Below are 22179 nucleotides of genomic sequence, written 5' to 3'. Positions count from 1 at the left end.
CTGTGTCTCCTTCTCTCTCTGCCCCTTCCCCACTCATGCTCTCTCAAAGATAAATAAACGTTAAACAAAAAAATTTTTTTGAATAGTTACATGAAATGTAAAAAGCCTGTTTTGGGGGAAGTGAGCATATTCATTACCTGGATTATAGTTACAGTTTCATAGGTATATACATATGTTAAAATATGTCAAATGGACTCTTTACACTGCATAAACATTTTGTATGTCAATTATATCTCAATAAAACAGCTTTTAAAAAATCAACAGTGGAGGCACCTGGGTGGCTCAGTCAATTAAGCATCTGACTCTTGGTTTCAGCTCAGGTCATGATCTCATGGTTTCGTGAGTTCGGACCCTGCATAGGGCTCTGTGCTGATGGTGTGGAGCCTGCTTGGGATTCTCTCTCTCCGTCCCTCTCTGCCCCTCCCCTGCTCACACTCTGTCTCTCTCAAAATAAACCTAAAAATTATAATAAAAAAACTGAAAATCAACAGGAAAATAAAAAGGAGATTCTAAAATATATTCAAAAATTCTTTTTAAAAAGGCAAGAAAGGAGGAGTGCCTGGGTGGCTCAATCAGTTAAGCATCAGACTTCAGTTCAAGTCATAATCTCACGGTTCGTGGGTTCAAAACCCACATCGGGCTCTGTGCTGATAGCTCAGAGCCTGAAGCCTGCTTCGGATTCTGTGTCTCCATCTCTCTGCCCCTGCCCCACTCGCTCGCTGTCTCTCTCAAATATAAATAAACATTAAAAAAAAATTTTAAGGCAAGAAAGGAGAAATAGAAAACAACTGACACAAATAGAAAACAAGGTTGTCCTCCAATCCAAACAGGTAATTACAGAAACATTTACAGACTATATCATCAAAATAAATCAAGAGAGTGTCAGATTACAAAAACACCCAACTACACATTATCTATTTAAAAAACACTGTAAGGGGCGCCTGGGTGGCTCAGTCGGTTGGGCGTCCGACTTCAGCCAGGTCACGATCTCGCAGTCCGTGAGTTCGAGCCCCGCGTCGGGCTCTGGGCTGATGGCTCAGAGCCTGGAGCCTGTTTCCGATTCTGTGTCTCCCTCTCTCTCTGCCCCTCCCCCATTCATGCTCTGTCTCTCTCTGTCCCCAAAATAAATAAACGTTAAAAAAAAAAAATTAAAAAAAACACTGTAAATATAAAGACACAGAAAAGTTTATAGTAAATTAATAGAAGAAATGTCCTGGACAAAAAGCATGAGAAGTCTACACTGAACATAGATGAAAACAGATTTAAAAATGAAAAGTTGGGCAACTGAGTGGCTCAGTCGGTGAAGCATCTGACTCTTGATTTCAGCTCAGGTCACGATCTCATGATTTGTGGGTTCAAGCCCTGTGTGAAGCTCTGTACTGATAGCACGGAGCCTGCTTGGGATTCTCTCTCTCTCCCTCTCTCTGCCCCTCATGCGCTCGCTCTCTCTCTCTCTCTCTCTCAAAAATAAATAAATCAACAAATAAGAATAATTAGACCCAAAAAAATTCAGTAAAAAAAATTTATCACAATAAACTTAAATTAGAAAGAAATAATAAGATAATCAAGAAAAAACCTACAATTTGTAAACACACTACTAATCACTGTGTCAGAAAAAATGACATTAGAAATTATTTTGAAGTATATGACAGTGAATATACAAGAGATCAAAAAATGTGGGATGCAGCTAAACAGTGTTTAAAAGAAAACTTACAATTTTCAATGCCTATATTAGAAAATAATTAGTTTCAATCAAAAAAACTCTAAGCTTCCATTTTAATAATCTGGGGAAAAAATAAAATTAAACCCAAAACAAACAAACAAAACAAAACCCAAGAAAAGTCATGAAGGAATCTTAAGTGCATATTGCTAAGTGAAAGAAGCGAATCTGGAAAGGATTATATACTGTATGATTCCTACTATATAGCATTCTAGAAAAGGCAAAACTATAAATAAAGACAGTTAAAAAAAAAGTCTATGTTACCAAGGGCAAGGGGAGGTGAGTGGTAGAACATACATATATAGGATTTTTAGGGCCGTGAAAATACTCTGTATGACATGATAATGATGTATACATGTCACTATACTTTTGTCCAAATTCATAAAATGTGCAATACCAACGGTGAACCCTAAGGTAAATCTATGGGTTTTGTTTATGATGTGTTACTGTATGTTCCTCAATTGTAACAAATGTACCCACTAGTGAAAGATGTTAATAATAAGGGAAGCTATGGGGTGCCTGGGTGGCTCCTCGGTTAAGTGTCAAACTCTAGATTTCACCTCAGGTCATGGGCTCTCAGTTTGGGAGATCAAGCCACAGGTCAGGATGCTTGAGATTCTCTCTCTCTCTCCCCCTCCCCCACTCCCTTGCACACCTGTGTTCTGTCTGTCTCTCTCACTTTCTCTCTCTCTCTCTCTCTCTCTCAAAATAAATCCACTAGAATGGATAAAGTTAACAAGAACAGCAAAACCAAATGTTGGCAAGGATGAGGAGCAACCCAAGTTCTCATACATTACAGGTAAGAACATAAAATATAACAAACTTGGAAAACCATGCCAATTTAAACATACACTTACCATAGGACCCAGCCATTCCTCTCTCAGGTATTTACTCAACAGAAATCATAACAAATGTGCACACGAAAATGTGTATGCAAATGTTCATAGTAGCATTATCATAACAGCCAAAAACATCTCCCTCAGATGGATTAACATAAATAAATTGTGGTACGTATACATACTTTCCCTCCCTCCCTCACTCTTACTCCCTCCCTCCCTTCCTAACTAAGGATGACTACTCAGAAATGGAAAAGAACAAAATATTAGTATACATGACACAGATTAAAATTTCAAGATTAGGCAACTTTTTCTATAAAAGGCATGAAACTAAATGTATATAAACTTTGCAAGCCATACAATCTTTCTCTCACAACCACTCATTCAATTCTTCTCTTGTAGCACAGAAGTAGCCATGTGAAAGGTACAAGCATGGTTATGTTCCAATAAAACTTTACAGAAACAGGCAAAAGGCTAGAAGTGGCCCACAGGTTACAGTTTGCTCACCCTTGAGCTAAGTCAAAGGAGTCTTCCTCAAGGACACAGTTCACATTTTTTGTAAGCCTCCTAGCACTTATCCAAAGGCTAAAGCTAACTACTGTGTCAGTGACTGAAAAGAATCCAAAATAATCTGATTAAGAAAAATTACCTATGGATCTGATCTTGTCTGCTGGAGCGAACTGGAGCTAATCCATCTATTTCATCAAAAAATATTATAGAAGGTCTCATCAAATATGCCTAGTATAAAAAGAAAACAAGTGTTATTTATAGTTCTCATTTTTTACATTTAAGTATTGTATTTTCTTAATAGGTCATATAAGCAAACGCTACAACATGCAGTAATTAAGAAAGAATAAAAATGAAAACTCCTTACCACCCAGTCTCCAACCACAAGGCCTCTCCAGTAGACAACTACTGTTCCCAGTTTGTTTACCCTTCTGTGTGTGTCATTTATATATGTACACAAATATTTTAAACATACTATTTTATTTAATGCATTTTAAACAAAGTATTCACATTGCTTTTACCAAATAACACAGTCTATTTTATGTAACTATATATATTTTCATTATTTTTTTTATTTGAGAGAGAGAGAAAGAGAGCGTGGACATGTGGGAGAGGGGCAGAGAGGGGCGGAGAGGGGGAGAGGGAGAGGACGAATCTCAAGCAAGCTCCATACTCAGCACAGAGCTTGACTCAGGGCTGGAGCCCAAGACCCTGGGATCACGACCTGAGACCAAGTCAAGAGTTGGATGCTCAACAGACTGAACCACCCAGACACCCCTGAGCAATATATTTTAATTAGCTTCCATATAAGTGCACAATGATCTGCCTCATTCTTTATTAACAGCTACAAAATGCCCCACTGTATGGTGTGCCATAATTAAACTAGCCTCCTATGTGTGGACATGTAGGCTATTTTGTTTTATTTTTAAGTTTTTATTTATTTTTGAGAGAGAGAGTAAGCATAAGCAGGAAAGGGGCAGAGAGAGAGGCAGAGAGAGACAGAGAGAGACAGAGAGAGAGAGAGAGAGCGCGCGCCAAGCAGGCTCTGCACTGACAGTGCAGATGTGGGGCTGATACAGGGCTCAAACTCATGAACCATGAGATTATGACCTGAGCAGCAATCAAGAGTTGGATGCTTAACCTACTGAGCCACCCAGGTGGCCCTAGGCTATTTTCAATCTTTTCCTGTTATCAATAATGCCTGAATAAACATTTGGCCTTTTATATAAATATAGACATAAACACATAAATATAATAAATTCCAAAAGTGGTTCAAAAGGCAAACGTCATTTCTAATATAGTTATTTTCAAATTGCCTTCCACTGATCACCACCAATATTTAAGAAACCTCACCAAAAATGTATTATCAAACTTTAATTTTTTAGAATAAAAAATATCTCAGTTCATTTTGATTTTTATTTCTACTCTCAATAAAAATGAGCACTTTCATAACTCTAAGAGCCATTTGTACTGCTTTTTTTAATGAAAGTTCTGGTCAGATCTTTGCCAATTTTTCTATTGGATCATTGTTCTTTTGCTTACTGATTTCTAGGAGCCATTCATTTTAAAAATTAAGACTTCTCTCTGTGAAAGGAAATGCAAATATTTTTCTGCAAGGGGTACCATTTATCTTTTGGTTTTGCTTATGATATTTTGTTGCAATGCAGAATCTAAAAATAAAATGTATATAGGGAATCTGTTCTTTGGTAGTTAAAACTCTCCCTACTCTGATATTAGGAACAAATCATGAGCTTTCTTCCATTACTTTCACAGTTGTCACTTTCACTTAAATCTTAAATGTAGCAGCAACCTAATTTGATTTAATATAAATATTAGATTACAAATGTTAAGTCTTTATATTGTATAATTTACTCATATACAGTTTATGTATGTTTCAATATTACTTACAGCAAATTCTTAGTTCACAGGAAGGACAACCTTCTAAAAACCAGATACAAATTTCACATCTCTCCCTGGTTGATATGCATTAAACCTCCAGTGTTTTCTAATAATTTAAAATGAAGGGCATTTCAATCACAAAACAAGTTTTAGGAGAAAAAAGTTTGTAAAACCAGAATTATATACTGAGAGAAAAAGAATATGGGAACCCGCTGGCTCAGTCGGTAGAAGATGCGACTTTTGGGTCTCTGGGTTGTGAGTTCAAGCCCCACACTGGGTAAATCGATCACTTAAATAAATAAATAAGTGTATTTGAAGCGAGAGAAAGAACAAAGATTTGATCAGCACTTTTATATACATGAAACAAATAGCTGTTTTTCAGAACTATAGCCTCGCAGAATTACAATATCAAAGTATAGTATATCTTGTGCCCTTCACTGTGACAAGCACTTTATGTACTTCTTTTCTGTGAAATCTCACAGTAGTCCAGTGAGATTAGTATTTTTTCCTCTGTTTTATAAAAGAGGCAACTAAAATCAGATGTTTTCATTTATTTCAAGTTGCATACTAAATATAAAGTGAGACCTTAGTCATTTTTCTGACAACTAAGACCAAACAAAATCTTGGCCAATATATAATACCGCCATCATTTCATTTAGTGCATAGATCACGTCAATTTAGGAATGTGGACTCTTTCAATTAAAAAGACAATAATGAAGGGCACCTGAGTGGTTCAGCTGGTTAAGCATCCAACTTTGGCTCAGGTCATGATCTCACGGTTTGTGAGTTTGAGCCCCACGTCAGGCTCTGTGCTGACAGTTCAGAGCCTAGAGCCTGCTTTGCATTCTGTGTCTGCCTCTCTCTCTGTCTGCCCTCACCCCACTTGTACTCTGTTTCTGTCTTTCAAAAATAAATAAACATTAAAAAAAAATTATAAAAATAAATAAATAAATAAACAAACAAACAAACAAACAGACAATAATGAGGGTGCATGGGTGGCTCAGGAAGTTAAGCATTAGACTCTTGATTTCGACTACTGATTTCGGCTCAGGTCATGATCTCAAGGTTTGTAAGCCCTGCATCAAGCTCTGCACTGACAGCGCATGGCCTGCTTGGGATTTTCTCTCTTCCTGTCACTCTGCCCCTCCCCACGCACTCTCTCTCAAAATAAATTAAAGCTTTGCTGAAAAAAAATTCTTAGGGGCCCCTGAGTGGTTCAGTCGGTTAAATGTCTGACTTCAGCTCAGGTCATGATCTCACGGTTCGTGGATTCGAGCCCCGCTTTGGGCTCTGTGCTGACAGCTCGGAGCTCAGCGCCTGCTTCAGAGTCTATGTCTCCCTCTCTCTGCCTCTCCCCCACTCATTCTCACTCATTCTCTCTCTCTCTCTCTCTCAAAAATAAACATTAAAAAAAATATTTTTTTAATTTTAAACAGCTTTTGTTGCAGTATAATACACATAACATAAAAATTTTAACTACATGCATACTGCTTTTTTTTTTTTTTTTAAGTTTATTTATTCTTGAGAGATAGAGAGAGACAGACCATGAGCAGGGGAGGGGGAGAGAGAAGGGGACAGGACACACAGAATCCGAAGCAGGTTCCAGGCTCCGAGCTGTCAGCACAGCATAGAGCCCGACGCGGGGCTTGAACCCATGAATTGCGAGATCATGACCTGAGCCAAAGCCAGATGCTTAACCGACTGAGCCACCTAGGCACCCCCATACATACTCTTAAAGGAGACCAACTGCATGTTGAACTTCCCAATAGACACTGAACACCTTGAAGGCAAAAATTTTACTATATCCCTTTCTACTCACATTATCTAGAACATGGCACTTTTTCATACTAACTAAAAGTAATATTTGAAGTGCTTTACCAATTACAAAAGACTTTGAAACACATCAACTCAAGTAATGGCAGCTTGAAAATTGCTTGTCGAAAGCTTTCTTTTAATTTCATGTAATTTCCTTAGATGTTATGAAATAGAAGCTGCATTGTCAAATATGAATGACTTCCTTCACTAGTTCCAATAACCAAAAGTGAATTTATATCAGGACTAAGTTTTATTAAGTATGAGGAAATAATACTTTTAAAGTTACAGTGATAAAAAAAAAAGATTGCCTACATGATATTCAGTCACCTAACCCTGCCTTTATAAAAAAAAATTTTTTTTAATGTTTATTTATTCTTGAGAGAGAGAGACAGAGAGAGAGACAGAGTATGAGCAGGGGAGGGGAGGGGCAGAAAGAGAGGGAGACACAGAATCTGAAGCAGGCTCCAGGCTCTGAGCTGTCAGCACAGAGCCTGACACAGGGCTCCAACCCAAGAACTGTGAGATCATGACCTGAGCTGAAGTCTGATGCTTAACTGACTGAGCCACCCAGGCGCCCCACCTAACCCTGCCTTTTTAAAGCATTCATTACAGAATTCTTCCAGCATCATATTTTATAGCTTATGAAAATAATGTACTACCCTGTAAGATTTCTATTCTTGTTCCATTTCCTCAATTAGACTATAACTTCATGATATATGAAATTATACCCAGGGTTTTCAAAAGCATCTAACATGGTATTATATGCTTAGTAGCCACCTTAATAAATATCTTGTGAATCATCACATCATTAAATTAGTACTAGTAAAACTGCTGTTAAATACATCTAAAGTTTACAAATTCAGATTACTGAACCTAAACTAAACATACTTACCAGAAATATGCCTCCTTGTGAACAGTTTATATTTACAGACTAAATGCACTCAATATTCTGTTTAAAAAAATTTTTGTTGAATGTTTATTTATATTTGGAGGGGGGCAGGGGACAGCACACAAGCAGGGGAAGGGCAGAGAAAGATGGACACAGAATCTGAAGCAGGCTCCAGGCTCCGAGCTGTCAGCACAGAGCCCAAAATGGAACTCACGAGCCATGAGATCATGACCTGAGCTGAAGTCAGACGCTTAACCAACTGAGTCACCCAGGCGTCCCCTAAATACTCTATTTTAAAGAAAATATTTTCATATTAGGTCATTTCACTTACCTGATCAAAAAGAAGCCTAAGTTGCCGTTCAGATTCACCAACCCACTTGCTCAGACAGTCTGCTCCTTTTCGCATAAAAAAAGCCACCTTTTTGTCTCCCTGACTGCACTCATTAGCTAATGCTCTGGCAACCAAGGTTTTACCTGTGCCGGGAGGGCCATAAAACAAACAGCCCCTAGAGGAAAAAAGAATCAATAGGAATAAGGTAATGTTACTGCCACCACTAATAACCAATACACAAGGATGCACCTCCCATAGAATTTATTAATGAATATATGACAATTCTTAGATATTGAGAAAGCTCTTAGTAGTATATAGACAAATTTCACTTTGCTGAGAGTATTCAAGGATGTTCTCAATGACCAAACCTTGGTAGGCAAATCAGAAAAGAGAGACATTTAGCAAGATAAACCAAAATTTTAAATGTGTCTTCCCAATGACCCAGAAATTTCACATCTTAGAATGCATCATAAATACTCAAAATATTATGAATACAGATTTTAAATGAATGTTCAAAAAAGGATCAATTCTAATTTGTGAAAAACTAAAAAAAATCTAAATGCTATTAATAAGGCACAGATGGCTCAGTTTGAGAAGTGCATGACTCTTGAGCTTCAGCTTATGAGTTCAAGCCCCGTACTGGGTGTAGAGAACAGTTAAATAAATAAAACTTAGAAAAATAATAAGGAATAAATAAATATACTGTTATATCTATAAAACAAAATACTACTAAAATATCAGAAAGAATAACATACACATTACTGATATGGGAAGGTGTCTAGAATACACTGTAGAGTGAAAAAAGTTATATAAAAGCATTACTAAATAATTTTATTTATATTAAATGTTTATATGTGCATAATAAAGGCAAAATTTAAACTTAACATACACATATATGTATAAAACAAGCTTACAAAGAATATACAAAATTGTTCATCCCTAAGAAGTAAAATTACCCTCTACTTGTAACACTTTCTGCTTCTCTCTCCATTTTATTTCAGTTTCTCCCACAGCCATGCTACTTTAAGGACTTTGAGAAAAGTAGTAATTATTTTCAAAATTCAACTTATATCCTACAAAAAACAATACATTGCTTTTGATTTTAAAAAGCCACTGTAGAATTATAAGCCACAGTTTTAATCTGCTCAAACAGAAGATGACTCTTTAATAAGATTTTCTACATCCTGAAACAGATGGAAAATGTAATGGTCTACATGTATATCTTGAATATTTTATTCTCCCAACTTCCCTTAAGTTCTCAGCCTTTTCTAAAAGCTACCTAGCTACGTATCTCATGATCAAACACAATCTGATCATAAAAATGGATATCAAAAAAAAAAAAAAAAAAAAAAGCTTACCATTTCAAAACTACCAGCATCAAGTCACATATACACTTAACTGGAATTGTGTTTCCAAAGACTAAACAACATACAGCGTTCAACTCTATGCTATCTGGAGGCCAAATTATGGAAAATCCATTTGGGCAATCCACTTGTATATTCAAGGGGCACAGAGATTTAGATCTTATACCCGACATTTAAATGCTGAAATGTAAACTTCAAGGATACACTTACTACCACAGCCTTTGAACCCTAATTAATAAAATTTCATTCCTAATTCTCATTGCTAGAACACATCAAATCAATACATATGAAATATTTATATTTATAATCATTTACTAACTGAAATTTGATAAATTAACAGTAATAACAATAATAAACATCTAGGACATTACTTACCTTGGAGGCTGAATCTTAAATTTCTCAAAGATTTCTGGATATAGAAGTGGGAATACTACCATTTCTTTCAGTGCATGAATATGATGGCTCAATCCACCTATACTATCAAACCGCACCTTGGGAAGGGAAAAAGTTCAATATAAAATAATTTTAACTACTAAAGATTTTTTTTAATTTATGAGATTGTCTTATGATTCAGAAATACATGCCTTCAGCAGGAACTGTTGAACATAAAGTTCAAAAAATTACACTTCTGGAGTGCAGAAAAATAAAGTCAGCAGTAAAATTCAAGTTTACATTTCAGTTCAGCTAAATAAAGCTACCATTCTTTAATCTCCTAGTAACTAAGGACAAGATTAATGTCCAATCTAACACTTTAATGGGTATCTAGAGGAGATGATAAATTGTATTTATACTCTAATAATTTAAATGCCTTTCAAAATACCATCTATCACATGCATTGCCAGCAAAGGCAATACTGTCCCTAAGGGAGCAAAAACTGATTTAGAAGTAGGGTGAAAAACATCTTAGCTACTACAATGGTTTGAGACCCTCCAAAGCTCAACTTTATAAAACCAAGTCTCACTCTTTTTTTTTTTTTTTTTTTTTAAAGAGAGAGAGCCCATGTAAGTAGGGGAGAGGGCAGAGAGAGGGAGAGAGAGAATTTCCTAAGCAGTCCCCACACTTAGCACAGATCCCAACGTGGGCTCGATCCCACAACCCTGGGATCATGACCTGAGCCAGAATCAAGAGGCAGACATTCAACCTACGGACCCACCCAGATGCCCCCAAGTCTTAATTTTTTTTTTAATTAAAAAAAATTTTTTTTCATGTTTTTATTTTTGAGAGAGAGAGAGACAGAGAGACAGAGTGTGAATGGGGGAAGGGCAGAGAGAGAGGGAGACACAGAATCTGAAACAGGCTCCAGGCTCTGAGCTGTCAGCACAGACCCAGACACAGGGTTCGAACCCACAAACCGTGAGATCATGACCTAAGTTGATGTCAGACACTTAACCGACTGAGTCACTCAGGTACCCCATTTTTTTTTAATTTCTTTAAATTTAAGTTTATTTACTTATTTTGAGAGAGAACAAGTGGGGGACAGACAGGGAGAGAGGGAGAGAGAATCCCAAGCAGGCTATGTGCGGAGCCCAATGTGGGGCTCGAACTCACAAACTGTAAGTTCATGACCTGAGCCAAAACCAAGAGTTGGATGCTTAACCAACTGAGCCACCCAGGCACCCCATGTCTTATTCTTTAATATTAATTTATCTAGATAGAAATTTAATTTCTCTCCTTAGGAGACAGCAATGAAAAAGTGATTTAAGAAACACTGACCTACCATAAGAAACAAGAGAGATTAGGGGCGCCTGGGTGGCTCAGTCGGTTAAGCGGCCGACTTCTGCTCAGGTCATGATCTCGCGGTCTGTGGGTTCGAGCCCCGCGTCGGGCTCTGTGCTGACAGCTCAGAGCCTGGAGCCTGTTTCAGATTCTGTGTCTCCCTCTCTCTGACCCTCCCCTGTTCATGCTCTCTCTCTGCCTCAAAAATAAATAAACGTTAAAAAAAAAATTTTTTTTTTAAAAGAAACAAGAGATTATTCCTCCCGTCCATAACAGTTTAAATACCTAAAAGACTTTATAGAGTAAAATACTGTACAGAAAAAAGTGCTTGAAGGAAATACTGCCAAAATGTTAACAGTAAGCACCTCCCCCTGTATCTTTATTCTGTTACAGTACTTGAGAATGTTTCAAAATGAAATGTTACTATGATAAAAAAAAAAACTTAAGTAATCTAGAAAAATAAACACAGAGTTTAAATAAGAAAAACCGTATTTGTATATGATATCAAATTTAAAAAAATACTACTCTAAATAAATGGCATAGACATCTAAAGTTAACTGATTCAAGAGAGTAAGGTGCTGGTCAACAAAATAAGCAAAGAATATTAAGTAAGGTCCTCTGAGAATGTACATTAGTAGATATGAGACTGGGAATTCAATACTCTAAAGTCCTCGTTAAAATAAATATTAAAGTAAATATTTAAATAAAATATTTTCCCCTATGACTTCAGATTGAGAAGAGATAACATTTCATTTTCAAATATATACACAACTCCATTGGTAACTTAAGCTTGTCATATGAGAATCAGTTAAATTATGTCATATAGAAACGTTTACGGGAACAAAAAAAAATCAAATATGATCTTAGTTGGGCAGTAAGCTATTCCAAAATACACTCCCTAGAAAGATTCTAGTAACAGTAAATATCTATGACATCCTCTAAATCTTGCCTTTCTTTTCAGACTTTCCCTGGGTACTATAACCCACTTCGCATAATGATCTCAACTATCTTTATATTTGACACCCATATCTGAATTTCTAGCCCGTATAGTTCTCCTTAAGGCCAAACCTAACTAATTTCCTACAAGTTACTTCCATTTGTGATGTGCCATGGACACCTAAACATGTCTACAACTAACTAAATCATCGTAACCCCTCTAAACATTTTCTCTAATGTTCCCTACATCAGAGAGTAGATCCCACCCAGTCACTTAAGCCAGAAACCTAGGTCATACATTCAACTTGTTTCTCTCCTTCATTCCCCAAAAGCAATAAATTCACCCAATTCCATCAAACCAAATTCTCTCCTGAATTATGTCAAATCCATCTACTTCTTTCCATCATTACCCTACCATGACCATTACTCCAAATTACTATGTTACAACTATGTCCAGACCAGTCTCCCTAATGCCAGCCTTGCTTCCCTTCATTAACTACATCAGAATCAGAGTGCTCCATCTAAAATGTAAATCTGATCATGAAATCTAAGCAGCTTCAACAATACCCTACTACATATCATGGTTTATGGGCCTTGCCATATTTGTCAGCCTCATTTCCTACCCATTTTTATTATATACGCCAGCATCACTGATACGGGGCGGGGGGGGGGGGGGGGGGGGGCGCGGGGGGGACTTAAGTATCACCTGTGACCAGAGTGCTAGGTTCCAAAACACATACATCAAAACACTAATAATGATGATATCTGGGTTTTTATTTTTATTATGTGTTGCCTTAGAAACAAGGAACAACCTTAATTTTTTTTTTAAAGTTACTTCTAGAAAAACATTTACAAAACTTACTGATTTATCAATGTTCATTGGATCAACATCAGCCAAGCTTGCACCCACTTTGACACGTTCTCGGAGAATACCACTAGCTAAATCTTCTGCTCTGAAGTTCATAGGCAAACATCTGAAATTCATAAAAATTCAAGTAGATAGCATTAAAAGTTTCACCTTTAACTTTTAATTTTAAATTTTTTAAAAGTTTAACATTTAACTTTTAAGTTTCACATTAATACTCCTCAGGTATTACATGGGTATGTCTACTCAGTTTACAAGATTAAAAGAAATTTCTTTCCCTTTAATTCAAAACTAACCAATTCTAGATCACATCTTGAGAGCTAACCTTTATCTTCTGTTTAACTCCTTTAAAATAGATCTTCAGCCACCTAAAATCCTATACTGTATTAATTTTATTACCCTTAATAAAATATAATCTACTTCCTCTTTTAACCTTGGATAGTTACCAAAAGATGACATAAACAGCCTCAAAAAAAGTATGACTTCTAAACTGAATGTACTTTTCACACACATTTCTGAATCTTAACTTACCTTAAAAATATATTTCCAAAGCAAGTATCAAAATAGTTCAGATTAAGTAGACATTAAATTCTTTTATTTAAACTTAGATTTTGGGGGCGCCTGGGTGTTGGTTAAGCACCCAGCTCTTGGTTTCGGCTCAGGTCATGATCTCACAGTTTGTGAGTTCAAGCCCCATATCAGACTCCATGCTGACAGTGCAGAGCCTGCCTGGGATTCTCTCTCCCTCTCTCTCTGCCTCTCCCACTTGCTCTGTCTCTCTCTCAAAATAAATAAATAAACATTAATAAATAAAATAAACTTATTTTCTCTTACATTTTCTTTCCATCACCTACATGTGGAATTATTTTCAGCATATAATCTGCGACAATCTAAACTTGTTTCCAAGACATACTAACTGAAAATTTGGTATTTCTACAATAGATACATAATACCAAATTATAGAAATACTTTGCTACATGTACATTTTCTAAATATAATTTATCTCTAGTAGTATAAGCTAGAAAATTGACTCAAATCTTAAAGAATAAATTATAATTTGATGTTCTAATTACTTATTAGACAAAATACTGGTTTTCACCCAGTGAAAATTCTTTTTTCATTTTTTTAAATGTTTTTATTTATTTTCGAGAGAAAGAGAGGAGAGGGAGAGAGAGAGAGAGAGAGAGCACGAGCACGTGCACACACAAGCAGGGGAGAGGCAGAGAGAGAGGGAGACACAGAATCTGAAGCAGGCTCCAGGCTCTGATGGGTCAGCACAGATACGAAGGCAGGACTCAAACTCATGAACCTCGAGATCATGACCTGAGCTGCAGTCAGACGCCTAACCAACTAAGCCACCCAGGTGCCCCACAGCAAACATTCTTGAGGTTTTAGTGAACCATGTAGTAACCAGTCATTTACCCTAGTTAGGGAAAGACCACCAGATGGCACTCAATGAAACAAAACAAATTTTGCAATAAAATCCAGGGCTCCTGGGATGATTCTATTAGAAACCAAATCTCACTCTGAGCGCCGTAATCATTGTAGCATCTAATAAAATCAACCTCATTAGGGGTGGCTGAGTTGGTTAAGTGTCTGACTTTGGCTCAGGTCATGATCTCATAGTTCATGGGTTTGAGCCCCATGTTGGGCTGTGTTGACAGCTCAGAGCCTGGAGCCTGGTTTGGATTGTTTCCCTCTCTCTCCACCCCTCCCACACACATGCTCATGCTCTCTCTCTCCCCCAAAAAATGAATATTTTTTAAATTTTAATAAAAAAATTATATAAAATCAGGCTTATTAAATGGATTTGGATTAGAGGATAGGTACCAAAGAAAAGACTACCAGAGGGGTTGGCTGCTTCCCTTTGGGTCTTCCTCCTTTACCTTCCTACACATTCACTGAGTAGTTACATAGTAAATAATTTATGAGAAGTTCTCCCAAGGTTAGACGTCTATTTTAAGAATTACTAAGTAGGGGTGCCTGGGTGGCTCATTCACTTAAGCATCTGACTTTGGCTCAGGTCATGATCTCATGGTTTGTGAGTTTGGGCCCTGCGTCAGGCTCACTGCTAACAGCTCAGAGCCTGGAGCCTGCTTAGGAATCATGTCTCCCTCTCTCTCTGCCCCTCCCCCGCTCACACTCTCTCTCTTACTCTCTCAAAAATAAGTAAAATTTTTTTTAAAAAATTAGTAAGTAAAAACCAAATCAGTACCTTAATCTGGTCTAAAATATGTAGTAGGGTGCCTGGGTGGCACAGTCAGTTAAGTCATGACCTTAGCTCAGGTCATGATCTCACAGTCTGTGAGTTTGAGCCTTGCATCAGGCTCTACACTAATGGCACAGAGCCTGCTTGGGATTGTGTTTCTCTTTCTCTCTGCCCCTCCCCAGCTTGTTCTCTCTCTCTCTCTCTCAAAATAAATAAACTTAAAAAAAAAAGATTATAAATAAATAAATGAGAAGAGAAGAGAAGAGAAGAGAAGAGAGAAGAGAAGAGAAGAGAAGAGAAAAGAGAAGAGAGAATATGTACTGAATATAGGTGTTAGCAAAATACTGGTATAGATAAGAATCCCATTCAAAAAATAACTGTTCAAGGGCACCTCGGTGGCTTAGTTGGCTGAGCATCCGACTTCGGCTCAGTCGATATTGCAGTTTGTGGATTCAAGTCCCATGTTGGGCTCTGTGCTGACAGCTCAGAGCCTGAAGCCTGCTTCAGATTCTGTGTCTTCCTCTCTCTCTTCACGCCTCCCCCACTCACATTCTGTCTCTCTCTCTCTCTCTCTCAAAAATAAACAAATGTTAGAAAAAAAATTTTTTTAATAAATAAAATAACTGTTCTTGGGGCATCTGGCTGGTTCAGTAACTAGACCATATGACTCTTGTTCCTAAGGTAGTAAGTTCAAGTCCTACGATGGGCATGGAGCCTACTTAAAAAAATAAATAAATAAAAATAACTCCTCTTCCTTTTTTCTACCATGGATGTAACAATAAAAAAATTTACTAACCTGTTTCTTGCTCTCGCCATGCTCTTTGATTTCCTTCTTTCAAAGCGTTCTTCATCAGAAGAAGTTGTGTCACTACTATGAATGGCGTGCTTCTTTCTCCTATTTAAAGAGAGTAAAATCCTTAAAATCACTATACAGCAGCAAATTGTTTTTAAAAATACATTGCATGGAGTGCCTGGGTGGCTCAGTGGGTTACGTGTCCAACTCTGATTTCGCTCATGTCATAATCCCATGGTTCATGAGTTCAAGCCCCACATCAGGATTTGCACTGACAGCACCAAGCCAGCTTGAGATTCTCTTTCCCTCTCTGCCTCTCTCTCCCTCAAAAATAAATAAACTTAAAAAAAAAAAAATCACGTTGTAGAAGGGCACATGGGTGACTCAGCTGGTTAAGTGTCCAACTATTAATTTCAGTCCAGGTCATAATCTCAGTCGTGAAATCAATCCCCTTGTGGGACTCCATGCTAGGCATAGGGCCTGCTTAAAATTCTCTCTCTCCTGGGAATGCAAGCTGGCGCAGCCACTCTGGAAAACAGTATGGAAGTTCCTCAGAAAATGAAAAATAGAACTACCCTACGACCCAGCAATTGCTCTACTAGGCATTTATCCATGGGATACAGGTATGCTGTTTCGAAGGGACACATGCACCCCCATGTTTATAGCAGCACTATCAACAATAGACAAAGTATGGAAAGAGCCCAAAAGTCCATCGATGGATGAATGGATAAAGAAGATGTGGGGTATATACACAATGGAGTATTACTCAGCAATCAAAAAGAATGAAATCTTGCCAGTTGCAACTACGTGGATGGAACTGGAGGGTATTATGCTAAGTGAAATTAGTCAGAGAAAGACAAAAATCATATGACTTCATTCATATGAGGACCTTAAGAGACAAAACAGATGAACATAAGGGAAGGGAAACAAAAATAATATAGAAACAGGGAGGGAGACAAAACAGAAGAGACTCATAAATATGGAGAACTGAGGGTTACTGGAGGGGTGGTGGGAAGGGGGGATGGGCTAAATGGGTAAGGGGCACTGAGGAATCTACTCCTGAAATCATTGTTGCACTATATGCTAACTAATTTGGATGTAAATTAAAAAAAAATTTTTTTAATTAAAAAAATAATCTCTCTCTCCTTCTCTCCCCACCCCTCCCCCACTAAAATGTACCCACATGCACATGCTCTCTGTCTCTCAAAAAATTAAAAAAACACATTGTAGAGACTGTTAGCTATAGAGAGTAAACCGAGGACTGCTGGAGGGGAGATGGGTGGGGAATGGATTAAACGGGTGATGGATAGCAAGGAGGGCACTTGTGATGAGCACCAGGTATTATCTGTAAGTGACTCACTACTAATGTCTACTCATGAAACCAATATTACACTGTATGTTAACTAACTAGAGTTTAAATAAAAAGTTGAAACAACAAAAAATAATAAATAAATCACATTGTAAGCATCATATCTATAATTGATTAGATCAGTAGATTTACTTATAGAATTACAGTACATTTATTCAGCAAATATTACTAAGATCCTTCAGCTCATCTAGTTTATATCTAATGAAGTATAAACATGCCAACTTCTACAAAGGAAATAGAAGGAAGGAGTCTACAATTTTTCAAATAGGGTTGTGCAGGAATGGAGTCAAGCAACAAATTTAATTTGCGTCCCTATTAAGGGAATATCTATCAATGATTTAAAAATTACATTAGAATCTCACTGGAAAAGAAAGTTTGGCTTTTTCTCTTATTTTTCTTTTCCCAAATAATCAGAAACAATCCAGACACTAAAGAAAATAATACACTGGCTTACAGAGAGAGAAATTACTTCCCAATTAAGATACATCCTATCTGAATTTCTTATAAAATGTATAAAGAATTTTTGAAGAAAAAAATAACTTATAATCAGAACTACTATGGAAGAATTAAAAAATGTATCAAGGTAAATTCATTCTCAACAAAATAATATTTAATGAATACTATATCATTAAAATAGTTGATGACATCTCTAAGATACCTAGAAAGATACATATACATATACATGTGCATCTACAAAGAAACAACAAAATAAACCAGACTGACTTCTCATCAGCAACAATACATCAAAGAGGAGATATATATATATGTGTCTGTGTGTGGAGACATAGAGATAGAGATAGAGATAGAGATAGAGATAGAGATAGAGATAGAGATAGAGATAGAGATAGAGAGATAGAGATATAGATATCAGTGAAGAACTTCAAAGGTTTAAGGGAAACGTATTGGATTTAGAGTTGTCTTAATTCACAAAACCACTGGCCAGCTATCAAAATAAAAGGTATTTTAAGATAACAAAGATACAAAATTTACTTTCTACACATTCTTTTAGTAAATTATTGAGATTACATTCCTACAAAATGAAATGATAAAGAAAAAAACACATGGGATCTAGTAAACAATGGGTCCAACTCATGAAAACAGTATTAACTTTTAGCATATTCACTTTGCAGCAGGCCTAGAAAACAATCCCTCTGAAGTGGAACAGGAAGATGACACTAGGGGAGAGGTCATTTGACAAAAAGAATATGAATGTTTTCACATCATCAGAAATTTAGAAAACTGTTAAACTACCTGAATGTTTAAAAAAAAAAAAACAAAAAAAAAAAAAAACAAAACTCTTGAAATTTTTGAAGACCATCAGGAGATAAATTCAGTGGGTCCTTTTTCCCCACATACACGAATCACTACAAGAAGCCCTGCATACATTATGTTCCTGTCAGGCTCTGCAGAAAGTGATGCAATCTCCTCCACGCCTATCCCTATCCCGTGAACTCAATGTTCCCCCTCACTGCTCTATTTTCTTCCAAGCACTTGTCACCATCTGACATACTAAGTATTTTACATATCCATTAGTTTATCTTCATTCAAATGTAAGCTCCAAGAAAACAGGGATTTTTACACTTCTAACTTCTTAACATCCAGTGCTTTGAATGACCCTTGGTGAGTAGAGAAGGCAGCAATATATATCATTGAATGAATGAATAAATTTAATAATACAGGAGTATTTCCCACTGAGTGGCCAGAGTTAGTGAAAAAAGATCCACCAAGAAGGAAATTTAATCCTAGCACCTTACTTAGCTCTACAGTGAAAAACACTGTCATTATTCATAGAAAGGTAAAAACTATTCATTGGTTTTTGACTTTTCAGGATTTCAAGATTTTTGACCTTTCAGGATTAACCTGCAAATTAATCAAGACTTAATAACTGTCACGGAAAAATATAAATGTTATCAGTCCTGATAATATAAAAAGATAGAAGGAGTAGAATGGAAGGAAGTGGATGTTTGTGTCCTAATCTTAAAAGTAAGGAGTGAACTATGTGGAATTTAAGAGAGAAAACAAATAAAGAAAGAAAAAAAGAGATAAACCAAAAGACAGACTCTTAACTACAGAGAACAAACTGATGGGTACCAGAGGAAAGGTGGGTGGGGGGATGAGTGAAATGGGTGAAGGGGACTAATAGTACACTTACCTTTACTTTTTAAAGTTTGCTTACGTATTTTGAGAGACAGAAAGAGAGCAAAGCAGGGGTGGGGGGAGTGGGCAGTGAAAGAGAGAGACTGAATCCCAAGCTGGCTCCACACTCTCAGTGCAGAGCCCAACACAGGGCTTGGATCTCACAAACCGAGATCACAACACCTTCTAAAGTCAAGAGTCAGATGCTCAACTGACTGAGCCACCCAGGCACCCTAAAAGTACACTTATCTTGATGAAGACTGAGTCATACAGAGAATTATCGAATCATTACAGTGTACACCTGAAACTAACAAATGTTTACTATACTGTAATTAAAAAATAATAATCTGGGGCGCCTAGGTGGCTCAGTCGCTTAAGTGTACGACTTCGACTCAGGTCATGATCTCACGGTTTGTGAGTTCGAGCCCCACGTTGGGCTCTGTGCTGACAGCTCAGAGCCTGAAGCCTGTTTCGGATTTTGTGTCTCATTCTCTCTCTGCCCCTACCCCACTTGTGCTCTGTCTCTCTCTCACAAAAATAAATAAATGTAAAAAATAAATAACTAAATAAATAATAATATTATTGTCTAATAATTTGGAATTAGGTATATTATCAATATAAATAAAAATGATATGAAGTCATGAAAATGACCTTATAGAATATTTAATGACCAAGAAATGTATTCATCATACATTAAGCAAACAAACTCAGACTACAAAATAGTAGGGAAAAAAAAGTAGGAGTGAAAAGGCACTATTTATAGTTAATAAAACAAAAATAGACATTCAAGTATAATGATTCAAATTTCATGTGACTAAAGAAGAATTAAGATTAGTGCTATCACTATATGAGAATAAGGAAGATCAGAAAACACTGTTTAAAGGTGATGAATCAAGGGCGCCTTGGGTGGCTCAGTCGGTTGAGAGTCCGACTCTTGATTTCAGCTCAAGTCATGATCTCACAGTTCATGGGAAAAGTCGGAATAACTTCACCATAAACTTTCAAAATGTTATCAAGCAATACTACTGATGAAGCCGAACTATAGAGCAAAAATATAAGAACTGAAGACACCATAAGAAAACAGGAGAAGACAAAACTCTAAGCTACTGAAACTTCAAAATACATAGGGAAAACACTCAACAAAGAAATAAAGATAAACTGAATACAACATTAGTTATAAAAAGCTAGAAAATACCTAAAAGGATCTAGAGAATTGAAAACAGCCAACAAAATGTAACAAAAATTTAAAAAGGAAAGCAGAGAAAATGATGGATATAAAAAAGAAAAATTCAACATGGGAATAACTGAAATCTTCAAATAAAAAATCAGAATAATAGGAAAGAGCAAACATTTGAAAATGTAATTCAGGAAAACATACTGAAATTAAAAATTTGGTTATTACTCACTTGAAAGGGTAAAATGTGTAACAGACAAAAATGACTCAAGATGATGATCACTTACAAAATACATGCTACTAATCAAGTTATTGGTCTTTTAAGATAAAAAATCCTTGGGTAGCCACCCAAAAGGGCAAACAGACTTATAAAGGGAAAAAAAAAATTTTACCCTCAAATTTCAACATAGTTTCAACATAGCGGCATTCAATGTCAATAACACAATAAAATACATTCAAGATACTCAAGACAAGCGTGTATATACAAGCCAAAATATTTATACTGAGCCAAACTGTCCTTCAGGTATGAAGACTACAAACACTTTAGAACATGCAAGAACTTAAGAAATACTGAGGCCATGAAGCATAAAAACTGCTACGGCGCAAATCTCAGCTAATGAAGATACGAATAGGAAAATGCAGCAACAAGGATAGGCTGGCTGTAAGCACAATATATTTACCTATAGTTCTAAAACTAAAGCAACAAAATAAGGTGACAGGAGAACATCCATGGCACTGTACAAAAAAAAAAAAAAATGGGAGGCAAAGACAAAGATGTCAAATAAGGTAAGTAAGCCAAATACTTCAATTTTAACAGCAAGAAAGTCAGGGTTATCATTAAAACTTACAAATAAAACTTCTCAAAAATGTAGATTTCGAGGATATGGAAAAACAGGACCCCTTGTGTACTGTTGGTGGCAATTCAAACTGGTGCAGCCCCCATGGAAAACAGTATGGAGATTCCTCGAAAAGCTAAAAATAACACTACCTTATGATCCAGCAATCACCCTACTAAGTATTTACCCAAAGAACACAAGAAAATTAATTCAAAGGGATAAATAGACCCCTATCTTTGTCGCAACATTATTTACAATAGCCAAGATATGGAAAGAGCCCAAATGTCCATCAATTAACAAAGATGTGGTGTATATATATATATATACATTGGAATATTATTCATCCATAAAAAAACAATGAAATCTTGCCATTTGCAATGACATGGATGAAGCTAGAGAGTATATTGCTAAGTGAAGTCAGTGAGAGACAAATGCCATACGATTTCATTCAAATGTGAAATTTAATAAACAAAACAAACAAGCAAAGAGGAAAAAATAAGAGAGAGAGAGAGAGAAAAGTAAGAAAAGACTCTTAACTATAGAGAACTGATGGTTATCAGAGGGGAGGTGTTTTAGGGGATGGGTTAAATAGGTGATGGGGATTAAGGAGTGCACTTGCTGTGATGAGCACAAGGTGATGTATGGAAGTGTTGAATCACTATATTGTACACCTGAAACTTCTATAACATTGTATGTTAGCTAACTGGCATTAAAATAAAAACTTAAAATTAAAAAAAGTTTATGTAAGAGGACAATGGTAAACTCTGAAAAGAAAGAGTAAAAT

At 36.4% G+C, this 22179-nt stretch overlaps 1 protein-coding gene across 3 annotated transcripts in view; it reads right to left on the bottom strand.

The window, feature by feature from the left end:
- The window catches only part of ATAD2B (ATPase family AAA domain containing 2B), a 166189-nt gene that overhangs the window by 92971 nt on the left and 51039 nt on the right, over positions 1-22179 (bottom strand). For all 3 annotated transcript variants that reach the window (XM_023252067.2, XM_023252068.2, XM_045054873.1), the window contains 5 exons: positions 15884-15982; positions 12876-12987; positions 9737-9852; positions 7998-8172; positions 3206-3294 (listed from right to left, as the gene is read on the bottom strand). In XM_023252067.2, coding sequence (XP_023107835.1) covers positions 3206-3294; positions 7998-8172; positions 9737-9852; positions 12876-12987; positions 15884-15982 — 591 coding nt within the window. The remainder of the gene's footprint in view (positions 1-3205; positions 3295-7997; positions 8173-9736; positions 9853-12875; positions 12988-15883; positions 15983-22179) is intronic.

This window comes from Felis catus, chromosome A3 (genome assembly GCF_018350175.1).
Source record: "Felis catus isolate Fca126 chromosome A3, F.catus_Fca126_mat1.0, whole genome shotgun sequence".
NCBI classification, from domain to species: Eukaryota; Metazoa; Chordata; class Mammalia; order Carnivora; family Felidae; genus Felis; species Felis catus.
Note: the sequence above shows the minus strand (reverse complement) of the source record. Positions and strands in the feature narration are given on the sequence as shown.